Source organism: Bacillus rossius, chromosome 1, assembly GCF_032445375.1.
Source record: "Bacillus rossius redtenbacheri isolate Brsri chromosome 1, Brsri_v3, whole genome shotgun sequence".
NCBI classification, from domain to species: Eukaryota; Metazoa; Arthropoda; class Insecta; order Phasmatodea; family Bacillidae; genus Bacillus; species Bacillus rossius.
The window spans coordinates 375,634,817-375,647,830 of NC_086330.1; the positions used below are offsets into that span (position 1 = coordinate 375,634,817).

Genomic DNA, 13,014 nt, shown 5'->3' on the forward strand with positions numbered 1-13,014 from the left:
GTTCGCCATTGCATCGTGTGTTGCCTGTTCATGAAGAGTATCTAACCTAACAAAACAAAATTTCCCGGGAAGCGCATCACGGAAACCAACAACCTAGAAAATATCTAGGTCGTTGACGGGATCGTAGTGAACTTGCAAAGATAAAAATGAAAATATTTTAAATGCTGAAAACTACTACAAATATTTTAGTACGCGGTTTTTTACATTCGTTGATAATCACTTTAGTCTTCAAATTTTTTTTCTGATCAATATTTTACATAGGGACAAATCATACATTTTGTGGTGCACATTTAGCGTACTGAAGTTGGTCAACTCGAATCGTCAGTTTGTTTCCATCTGAAATTACTAGTGGTCAAACGTTTGTTTACAAATACCGTTTAATGATTTTGGTTTGTGTTAAAATTCGTCATAATGGGTATAAACACTATTACAACTTCTTGTATTGTTATGTAACTTTAATATCTTATGCAAATTTCTCAAAAATAGATGCTAATTTCTGGAAAATAGATGCTAATTTTCAACATCATAAATGCTAATTATGTAATAAATAGATGCTAATTTTTCCAGGCCCTAGTGATTCATCATTTTTTTTCCTTTTTTTTTTTTCATTGGAATGTATTTTGCATCAATTTTTCCTTAATCTCATAAAAATTTAAAATAAACTAACTTAATTGTGTAGTAAAATTTTATTTGAAAAATATTTAAGAATAATTGTGTGTGTGTGTGTGTGTGTGTGTGTGTGTGTGTGTGTGTGTCTGTGTGTGTATTTTATATATGTATATCTATATAAAACAAGATTTAAGCAAGAATATTAATCACTACTAAGGCCAGGCCAGGAAGGGAGAAAGGGAGGAACGAACCCGGTCGCAGGTAAGGCACTGCACGGAGCTGAGCAGCTTGCCGTCGAACACGTCGGAGATGATGCTGCGGTACTTGGGCAGCTGCTTCTTGCGGGAGGAGCGGACCGGCGAGCTCTGCGACGAGGGGCAGCCGTGGCTCTTCTTGGAGCGCACCCGCTCCTGCTGGGGCGGCGACGGCGACCGCGACAGCCTGCATCACATCACCGTCACGTCATCGTCACGTCACACGAGCTTCCTCTCCTTCAACCTGGCCCCCTGCGGCTCGGCACATCATCCAGCCGCTGGCCTGGGCCGCCAGGGGTCACTGATGGCAGTTTCCAATTCACTCAAAGAGAATACTTACTGTCTGTTTTGATTTAAGTAGTTCGGTTCCCGTTTTCTAGTGGACGACACTTTACACTTTGTACTCCCGTCAAAACTACATGAATAATACCTACTTATTTAATACATAATAAATATTATGTAATAAATACTTAATGTATCTGATCTAATCTAAATAACATTCAACACTTTTCTACAAAATAAACAAATGATATTTAATAAATCACCAAATAAGGCATAAAAAATAGTATCCAACTCTGATGCCAATAAATTTTATTTGTTAATTATTTTAAATTAGTACTAACAAGTAGGAACCTGTAAAAATCGTGAACACGATAAATTCGAAAAAAAAAATAACGCAAATTGTGATGTTTTGAAGTCAAAACACATTTTTTCTGACTTTTCTGAATGTAAATTAAAACAGTTTGCACTAACAGTCCTGCATGCTGTTTATACACGTACAAACGCTGACAGTGAATGGTTACTTAGTCACTACAACTGTCGCCACAGACAGAAGGCAGAACCTGAAACAAAGCAATGTTGAAGTGTTCACTATGCTGTCTTTTGATGACTGCACATTTAGTTTTAAATGTAGTAAGATGAAACAATTATGAAATAGAATATGTTATTTTATAGTTTAATTTTTTTTAATTAAATGCCATCAAAAGTACACATAAATATAAAGTAACCTCACTTTTTGTTGCAAATTTTGTGAAAAATAACACAGCTTTTGAGAAAAATAACCCTTTTTTCAGGCCTCTACCAATGAGGAATTACTGATGTAGCATTTATCAAATATAATCTGTACTTGTCAGTTTCCACATGCATATTTCATTTTGAGTCTCAATAAATAACATAACCCATTTTAATATTCTGCAATAAAAATAAACTTGCAAATACTCAAGCTTGACTTAACTAAAAAATTAACTACTCTGGACTCAACTCGTCTACTCGTCTACTCACCTCGGCTCAGTTAAACTCACCCAAAAATGTTTAACTCGTCCATCTCTAATTTTAATGTTCTTGGGACATTCTCATTTTCAGCAGTTTTTTCTGCTGCTGTATTTGTATGTGTATTGTAAATCAGATATAATACTGATAGTGGTACATACATGACATTAAATTTGTTTATTTTATTATGAATGAAAAATAACTGTGGTTCATTTTGTTTTATGTCATTAACATATGAAGTGTTAGCAAGAAAAATACTGTTCAATATGCATGAGCAAAACAAACAGTGTTGGCAAAAAATTGGCTTTAGTGTATGGTATTTTCAAATTACTTGCAACACTTTTATCATCATTTTCAGCAGTAATATTTGTATATAGAACAAAAATCACTTTTCCAGGTCAAAAGGCTATTGACCCATAGAAATAAACAAATGAGATAAATAAGAAATAGGGTTAACATCAGCATCAATTTAACAAATAACACTATTTCTAGAAAACACCCACAATTATATGATTCACTTAACTTCAGTCAGACTATACAATTAAATAAACATTTTAATCATGCAGCATAAAGAAATTAATTCCAGTCTCAACTGTAAAAATAATTGAGAACATAAAAGACAGAAAAAAAGATGCCTGGAAAACTAGGCATGCTGCAGGCAAACAAACGAAAATCCATAATCAAGATTGACACAATATCATTTTAAAAATTACATATTTGATGTTATCTGACTTTTCATGAGTTTGAATCAACTACCAAGAATACCTATTACACCTTGTTGAATCACATGCAGTGGCATCATCACACACACACATTGTCGCTCACTTTCGCTTGCTGCCGAGTCTCGACTTCTCCCCATCGCTGAGAGAGCTTCGTTCACTGACCCCCGAGTCGCAGGTTTCGTACTCTCCCTCAGACTGCGATTGGCTGGACACGCCCCCGCTGCCCACGTCCTCTTCCTCGCTCAACTCTTCGACCACGTGCTTGCAGTCTTCTGGCGAGGAAACCAGGAAGTCGATTGTCAGACAACGCGGTAAAATTAATACAGTAAGAATATAATAAATATTCAGCTGCAGGCATCTGCGCTTAACTTGCGAGTTGTTATTCTTTAAGGTTGGGGACAGTAACTGAGAATGAAAAAAAATTAAATTATTTCACAAGTGGTCTTCATTTACTTTCTTCACACACAACTTTTTAGTTAAAATTTGAAAAACCAATATTTAACGTATGAACTATCATACAGTAAAACCTGTATATTGTGAACATCTTTAAAACAAGGTGTTTGCTTTGTCACAGACCCAACTGCATTTAACACAAGGCATTTCCATCTCTGTATGACAATTTTTTTCCTTCTCGATTCAAAATACACAAATTTGGCGACAAAAGTACTAGCATACACTCTAGGGTCATGTGAGTTCAATTGGACACTATATGTGTATGTGAATAACCAGAGTTTACAAACACAAAAACAATGATACCGAAAGTAATTCTGATAAACATTGTTACCACTCACCACCTCCGGCTAGCTCAAAATTAGGTGATGAGTGAAACATACAGGTTACGAAAAAATTTATACTGATATTTGATGTAATATTTTTTTTTATTTAATTAAAATCAAAATATATTCAGAACAGAACAAAAATTATTAAACTGTACATTCAGAAAGTAGAAAGGCGCGGAGCCATCCCCCGAACACTGCCTGATTGGCCCAGCGCTCGAACAACGACCGCCTGGCCTGCTGTTCAGACAATGACTGAATTACAGCCTTCCTTCCCTTCGTGCGGACTGTGTCCTGGGCTCACCGACGTAATTCTCGGCCAATCACGGCACATGGCAACAAAAACTTCCACGAAATGCTTAATTCTGTTCCCACGACGCAGCGATTTTGTCTCTTTCTCACACTCCCGTGACAGTGACACGGGCCTAGCGTGTGAAACAAAGCCTCAGTCGTGGAAAAACGAAGGAGAATTACGTCAGCACGCCTTCCCACACAAAGAAGCCAGCAAAAAAAAATTACTTAAAAAATAAACTTATGAATTATAAAAATAAAAAAAATAAACTCAGAGAATTACATTCACAATAAGTTCTGAAAGGAAAAATTTTTACATCCAACCTGAAATTTGACAAAAAAATTTATAAGAAATGATTATTACTGGATGTCATGAGTAGAGGCACTGGAAAATCGTAAAAACTATATAGGCGCGAATAAACGTGACAAAATGGTTTACCGACAAATAAACGCTACAATCTCGTTTTTAGAAGTAATTATTAAAATTAGGGATGGGGCGACCGAATCCAATATCCGCCGAATCCGCCGAATCCGCCGAATCCTAGGGATTCGAAGATTCGGCGGGTCTGATAAAGGATTCGTCAAAGGATTCGGTTTTTTACTATTTACGGGGAAAAAATACAGTAAAACTCGCTTACGAGGTTCCGCATGGTAGGTTTTTCCGTATAAAGCGTTTAAATTGCCCGAGGTCTTATCATTTACGCCATTAAATGTGTGATATAAAGTCCGTTAAAATTTTTTCTGAAACTTCCTGTATCAAATAATGGCTCACGTAAATATGAAGAAAAGACAAAGACAAATGAACAACAACATACGAAGAAATATGGATGATGTACCATAACTACAGTACAAACCCGAAAGTTATTTTAAGGTAATTACCATAATAAGAACTAAAGATTCTTTGTAGAATACCATAATTACTACAGAAGCATGATAGCTACCATATTTGCACTATAGTTACCGTAACAACCGAAATGTATATTTACCGTGATAGTAATGTATTATTTATTTATGACATATTAAAGAACATTGTTGAAAAAAAAAAAAAAAAAAAAGGATGTTAAACTTTGATATGTATGGTTGGCACATGTTGCTAAGAAATAATGCGATGTGAAAGAATGCAGTACTGCTACGAAAAGTGAAAATGGTACTCGTGGATTTTTAGGTTATGGCAGTCTCTTTCGTTTTTCAGTAATATCAGCCGAAAATTAACAAGCGTACTGTATCGGAAGTCGGCAGAAATGCCGATTCAACTAAATATTGGCAAAATCGGCTTCTTCAATACAGCTCTACATTTAATGACATGAGTAAACATATTTCAGACTTCAGGATATTGAAAAAGACTTTAATTTCCATGTAGGTTTATGTGTGTGTGTTTTTTTTGCAAGTGTAAATTGAATGAAGTAAAATGCTTTTATTTTTATTACTTTCAATTGATTAAACTTTAATGACCAGTTACAGATATTTATGACACTAATTTTGAGGTTAAGCAATTTTACTAAAGCATTCCAGCCAAGCAGGTTGCCAGCGAGAGACGCTTCTCTTTTGCTGGAAACACTATCTCCAATCGTAGAGCTAATTTAACTCCTGAACGTGCAGAACAAATTATTGTTCTGCATGATAGATTAAAGAACAGAATTTAATACTCTGTGACAATCTCTCAGAATTATTGTGCTGAAAAGTGGAAATGTTGAAACAACATGATTTTTGGTGCTAAGTTTGTTGAAGCTCAGTAAGGACTCCAGAAAAATTGACAAGGATGAAATTTTCCCAAAGATTTGTTACATTTACACAAACATATACTTGGTTATGTTAGTTGGATGATATCAGTTACTAATGAACCAATGGAAACATGTAAATTCAATGGAAAAAAATGTTATTTTTTTTATGGCAGTGCAAAATGTAAACACACAATGTAAATAGTTACCCAAAATTAATAAGCCCACTTCATTTTAATACTTTATTCAAACATTATACTAAGTTTAAGATAAAAATAATTTCCCAAAAGTGTAACTGTACCACAAAAGCTCGAGCTCGGCTCGAAGTAAAATTCTTAGGCTCGCAGACCTCTAGCTTATTTATAGAAAAAATCCTAACCGCTAATCTGTACTAAAACTGAAATTTCTCAAGAAAAAATTGTTGTCTTTATATACACTTATACCATAAATGTACCAAACTACATGTGATAAAGTCAAGGGACTTTTAGTGCTAGTAGAATACATCTCACTTACATTAGATATGTGGACATCATCTATTCAAAGATTCGGGTTTGGGTTCGAGATTCGGCAATTCCAGTCGAGGATTCGAGTTAGGATTCGGATTCGAGGAAATCAGGATTCGCCCCATCCCTAATTAAAATTTAAAGTAATATTAAAATTTCCAGTCAGTTTTAGGTTCACCTAAATTTAAACAAACCATTTCTTATTATTAATGGCCTAACCTCATACAATAAAGAACATTCTTTATTTTATGCATCTTCTTACCGTGTTTGAGATTACCTAATAAACGGTGACGATGGCGAGCCATGTAAACAATCAACACGATCTATGAATCTTGTAAATAACACGAAACACGATTTAAATACGCATAGGCTCACGCGAAAACCATGTTAACAGCAAACGTAACGTACGACCCAACAAATGTAAACGATTAAAGAGAGACGTTTATTTACGTGCATGAATATTTTCACGGGAAAGAAAGTGAAAACATTGAAGCGGCCATGTTTGCCAACGTGTGCGTTCGTGTGTGATATTAACACAAGCAATCAAATTATTTACTGTTAAATGACAACTAAAATATAAAAATGCATTAATTTAAGTTTACAACACACGCAGCTTATATTTTGCAACTATCAAAAAAAAATTACGAAACTCTACTTCAGTCAACACTTTAACGGGAAAAAAAACATGGCAGCAATGTAGCTATGCTTTTGTCTCTCATTTGTTGAACGTACCTAGTGTTTTCCTAATTTCCTAACCCGAAAAACAAACAGTAATCTGTGAAACTAAAATATTGCACTGCTATTCACAATAAAATTAAGGTTATTAACCAGTGTTGATGCTGAACAGTATTTTAGCAAATATAATTTAATTGTCACAGATCGAAGAACCAGCATGAATGAAAAGACTGTTGAAACATGCTCAATGCTGTCTTAATTTTTGTTAGTGACTTATGTGTTTGGTAAAGTTACATTTTATTTAAGAACTCTGTGAAAATTATTTTTGATATTCGGCTTTGTGAAAGTGATTTTTGACACTTATGTTTGTTACTTGAACAACATTGACTGCTTTTTGCATTGATATTTTTACATCTCAGTAGCAAATTATTTTTTTTCAGTTTTAATTGATGTAGGTACTTTACAAATGTGATATTTAAACTTTTATGTTACATGTTATTAAGGGGCAATTTTATATTATATGGACAGCTATACCATCGTGAATTGTGTATATAGAAAATTTTCAAACCGTATTGAAAATATGGAATAATCGAATAATGAATAATAGAACCACGTAAGAATTTTCTAGTCTATTAAAATTGAAGCTATATAAATGCTATATGGCAAAGTGCCTCTAGTCACGAGGAAGGCGGTGGTGTTACCGTGGGAGCGCAGGGCCTCGCCCTTGTCGCGGGGGCAGTCCGCGGCCGGCTCCTTCAGCTCCTCGTGCAGCTGGTCCATGAAGCAGCGCAGGAACTCCTGCGTGTCGTGCTGCTGGTAGCCGCGGAACATGGGGTGCACCTGCCACCGGAGACAACACACCTGCCGTCCTGCCCGCTCGCCATCCTCCGACAACACCCTCAGGTAGACCTGAGCTAATACTAGCTTTTTTCTTATATGTGACTCAAATATCAAATCAAGTGTTTAAAAAAATTCCAATAAGTCAAATTGAATAACAATTATTCTCCAGGATAGGAAGCTGCATTACACTTACTTCTAGAAGTGGACGGGATCCTGATATATACTCAGGATGCAAGTTGGGGAAGAGAACATCCCCGAACTTCGAGAATATAATTTTTCTCCTCAGGATAATAACACTGGAAAACCCATATTTTTAATACTAAAAACCTACAGCCGGTAAACTAGTATTTATGTTACAAAAATATTATATGTCTATGTTTTCGTCACCCTGTACGGCACAGTCACATAGCAGCAACTTTGATCGTGATTAACCAAAAAAAAGCACAAAGATATCACAAAACACAAGACCTATCTGTGAAATGTAAATTCAACACTCGTACATAAACTCTGTCAGAAATAAAAACTCCAAATAAATAAAGTAATCAATGTGATTAAACAAATTTTAAATTAATTTATTTTTACGTTTAAAAAATGTAAATATCTTTACCATATCACTCGATTATGTTTGAAAATGAATTTCACGAGAGGAACTATTAACAATGTTGCCAAAAATGACATTCAAAACGATAACAACTCCACTTTCAACAGAGAAACCAAAAGTTGCGCTCGTTGGTTTCAAATATTAAGACGTAATTTCTGTTTGATTTTCAAAAACCTCGGAACGGATTAAAATTTTTTTTTCATTTGGCTTCAAGTATAATCAAAAGTAAATTACAGAAAATGAAATGAGAATGTGTTTCAAAAGTGAGACATGATAATTGTTTATGGTAAATTTTATAAACTAAAAACGTATGGGTTCTAAATTTGACATTTAAGGCATTAGCGGCAAAAATGATGCAGGTGTTACTTCAGCACTTACTTGGAAATTATTCTTGTAAATACCTAATAACAGGATGCATTACACTTTTACGATTCTCTCCCGAAAACAATATGGTTAAACAACAGAATACATGTTATAAAACATCCTAAAGCAAAATATGAATTAGTCATTCTTCAAAAAAATTCAGCAAATAAGGTTGGCAGTGAACATGTTTTCTCTAGTACTGGCCAAAGTGTCAATAACAAAATACGAAAATAGCAAGTGAACAATTTGAAGAATTAGTATTTCTTCACAAAAATTTGAAGTAGAATAGGGCATGAGATATTTTTTTTTATTTCCATTATGTGTTACTAATTATATTTCGTTATGTGTCAAAAAAATTTTATGAACTAAAAATCAATTGGACTATTAATGTGGATGGTTTATGTAAGACTTATAAAAATGCACATTTTAATAGTAAATATTTTTTTCCTGTATACTAAGTTAAGTGAAAAAATTTCAACGCTATTGCTCCCGATCCCGATAATCCAATATCTTTCCCAACCAAATCTCGCTCCAAAGTAAAAATATCATTCTCGTCCATCTTTACTCATTAGTAATAACTACCAAACGTCAGTGACACGGCACTCACGTTCCTGATGCCGTAGAGTCTAAAGTACAGTAGTAACTACCAAGCGTCAGCGACACGGCACTCACGTTCCTGATGCCGTAGAGTCTAAAGTACAGTAGTAACTACCAAGCGTCAGCGACACGGCACTCACGTTCCTGATGCCGTAGAGTCTAAAGTACAGTAGTAACTACCAGACGTCAGTGACACGGCACTAACGTTCCTGATGCCGTAGAGTCTAAAGTACAGTAGTAACTACCAGACGTCAGTGACACGGCACTCACGTTCCTGATGCCGTAGAGTCTAAAGTACAGTAGTAACTACCAGACGTCAGTGACACGGCACTCACGTTCCTGATGCCGTAGAGTCTAAAGTACAGTAGTAACTACCAGACGTCAGTGACACGGCACTCACGTTCCTGATGCCGTAGAGTCTAAAGTACAGTAGTAACTACCAGACGTCAGTGACACGGCACTCACGTTCCTGATGCCGTAGAGTCTAAAGTACAGTAGTAACTACCAAGCGTCAGCGACACGGCACTCACGTTCCTGATGCCGTAGAGTCTAAAGTACAGTAGTAACTACCAGACGTCAGTGACACGGCACTAACGTTCCTGATGCCGTAGAGTCTAAAGTACAGTAGTAACTACCAGACGTCAGTGACACGGCACTCACGTTCCTGATGCCGTAGAGTCTAAAGTACAGTAGTAACTACCAAGCGTCAGCGACACGGCACTCACGTTCCTGATGCCGTAGAGTCTAAAGTACAGTAGTAACTACCAAACGTCAGTGACACGGCACTCACGTTCCTGATGCCGTAGAGTCTAAAGTACAGTAGTAACTACCAAGCGTCAGCGACACGGCACTCACGTTCCTGATGCCGTAGAGTCTAAAGTACAGTAGTAACTACCAGACGTCAGTGACACGGCACTCACGTTCCTGATGCCGTAGAGTCTAAAGTACAGTAGTAACTACCAGACGTCAGTGACACGGCACTCACGTTCCTGATGCCGTAGAGTCTAAAGTACAGTAGTAACTACCAGACGTCAGTGACACGGCACTCACGTTCCTGATGCCGTAGAGTCTAAAGTACAGTAGTAACTACCAGACGTCAGTGACACGGCACTCACGTTCCTGATGCCGTAGAGTCTAAAGTACAGTAGTAACTACCAGACATCAGTGATACGGCACTAACGTTCCTGATGCCGTAGAGGATGCCCGAGGGGACGACGTAGCCGGGCCTCTTGCGGTGCCACATGTCCTGCACCAGGCGCAGGTAGCTGCGGGACAGCCCCGGCTTGCGGTCGCCGAGACGCGACACCACGGCCGAGCCGCAGTCCAAGAAGAACTGGGTGAGGGGCGTGGTGTTGGACAGCGCCTGCAGGGCCGAGTTCATGTAGCACGTGTTGCCGATGTTCTGCAGCCCGGTCAGACCTGCACCGCACACCCCGCGCACCCCCATCACTCACCTCATGTAGGGAACAAAACAATATTGTAACATGAAGTAGGTTGTAGCCGTGTCCTTGGCAAATGTTCACCAACATTTTAATCGACATTGCAGTCACCATCATCAGGGAGCAGCTCTCTGATGATGGTGACTGCAATGTCGATCGAAACGTCTGTGAATTATTTGCCCAAGGACACGGCTACAATCCAGAAGCCAAGCTACTTCAGACAATGGCCGTGAGAGCCTGCGAACATTATTAATATTGTAACATTGCAGGATTCCTGCCCCCTACTAGCAATAATACCACTTTGACTAAGAATGTTTTATGTTGATGTTTTTTTTTCAATGTTTCATAATTATTTTGTACTTATCTTTTTTTATTATTCATAGGCATTTCAAGCATTTTATTTGTGCTTTAATAGTGATTATTAAAAATTTGAGTTAGGTTTTATATACAACTGAATATAGTGAGTTTTATTATTATTATTATTATTTGTTTCGTTATGATTTACTTAATCGCTTGAAATTAAGAAATGTATTACCGTATTGGCCCGAATATAAGGCGACCCCGAATATAAGGCGACCTGCAGTTTCAGGAGGCCAAACAAATGTAAAAATAATTTTTGGTAGAAATTAATGTGGAAATTCATTAGACATTTTGTGTTGATAAATCGTTTTTGCATTTATGTATAACAATTAATTTATATTTATCACATTACTTATTTAAAATAAGTTTGAATGGCCTACCCTAAAAGTCAAAAGAAACCAATTAGAAAATATTTACATTTTTAAATATTACACTAGAAATTTTTTCGTATGTTTACTCTAATGAAGCTGCATAATTGTCATCTTCAGAGCTGTTTATTTGTCTAGAGCTCGTTCCCCGCCATTCCACCGATGTGTGATTGTTCATTTTTCACAGTTTACTGTATCTACGAATTTAAAATTTTTACAATGGCTATTAATCACTCTTAAAATACAGCATTTAACTTTCCGTTTGACTTAAGCTACGTATTACCACAGAACAAGGTGTATTACTATTTAGTAGTGTGTTTAACGTAAAAAAAAGCAAACAAAGAATGCATCTTGCCGGAACAAATTAAGTGGCTAGCTGACATGATGAAGCATACGGCCATGAATAACTTCGGTTACGTGACCGCGTATATTTGTCCATATTACTCTCTGACAGAGAGAGTCTGTTCTATGAATTTGAAAGAATAATCTATTATAATTATGAAAGGTTTTTACATAAATAAAGAGTGGATTATTAAAATAGCTTTTGAAGCAACGTACCAAATTCATGTTAATATGGCGTCTTCGTGCGTGTTCGGCAATGTTCGTTTTACAACAAAGAAATATTGTGGAAAGACAGTTGGCAGCCGTGAATTTCCAAACATTACATCCGAAATGTTTGTAAACGTAAACAATCGTTCTGAAAATAACTGTGATATTTTAGTACAAATATTTCCGTTAAAATCTGAAGATAAATTACCGTAAATGTTATCACGCGATTGTACACAAAGTACAAATATGAATTGTGAAATAAAAGGTTGCCATTTTGAGATGCTTCAACATTCACGTTTTTACTCAAGAACAAATATTTTAATTTTCAACTTCAAACAATTGTGAATTACTGCAATATTAGGTGGATTTATCGTTTTTCCCCGTGTGAGGTAACAAAGTTTTAGTTAATATAAAAAATCGTGAACGTTTTGTTAAACAATGTTTCTACTGTAGCTTTCAGCTTGGAACTAATGTTTGCGGTTCTGACGTCTTGGGTGCGAAAATAAGGCGACTTCCAATTTTTGCATCTCTCGTTTATCTAAAAATGGTCGCCTTATATTCGGACCAATACGGTAATTACAATTTGTCAAATTTTAAAGCATATCCTGGGTAGTCAGACAATAACATCTAGAACATTCTAGAAGGTTTCAAAATAAAGAAAGACAGGCGCGATACACTGTCGCCAGCAAGTTGTTTTTCACGCCTTAAGTTAGTGCGTTGTTGGAAAAAGCATGTCGGCGCATGACTGCGCAGCAATAGACTGGAACTTTCTCTGGACGCTGCCTCACCAGCCAATCAGAGCGAGCCTTGAGATGGTGTGATGTGTAAATTATGTAAAATTTTCCTGATAACTGGAAAAGAATGGTCGTTGTATTGAAAGGTAGGATACGTTTTTAATGTTAAAGTGAAATATTTTTACATTGTTTACATTGGTGTTTTGGGCGGGAATTTAAAATCATACGTTGAACTGAAAGATACGTTATTCTGAAATACGTTGTAACGGAATTTCACTGTAGTTAGTAGACATTCTTATTTCAAATCATTATAATGTAAAGTGAAACATGTATCAGTCAAAATGAC

At 36.3% G+C, this 13,014-nt stretch overlaps 1 protein-coding gene across 6 annotated transcripts in view; it reads right to left on the minus strand.

Moving 5' to 3' along the window:
* The window catches only part of LOC134528537 (ubiquitin carboxyl-terminal hydrolase 20), an 80,904-nt gene that overhangs the window by 62,506 nt on the left and 5,384 nt on the right, over nt 1–13,014 (minus strand). For 5 of the 6 annotated variants that reach the window (XR_010074406.1, XM_063362253.1, XM_063362254.1 and 2 more), the window contains 4 exons: nt 10,399–10,637; nt 7,519–7,657; nt 2,958–3,126; nt 861–1,050 (listed from right to left, as the gene is read on the minus strand). Coding sequence is in view for 5 of the 6 variants with exons in the window: in XM_063362253.1 (XP_063218323.1) it covers nt 861–1,050; nt 2,958–3,126; nt 7,519–7,657; nt 10,399–10,637 (737 nt within the window). In the remaining variant the exon portion in view is untranslated. The remainder of the gene's footprint in view (nt 1–860; nt 1,051–2,957; nt 3,127–7,518; nt 7,658–10,398; nt 10,638–13,014) is intronic. The other variant, XM_063362250.1, reaches the window with a different exon arrangement.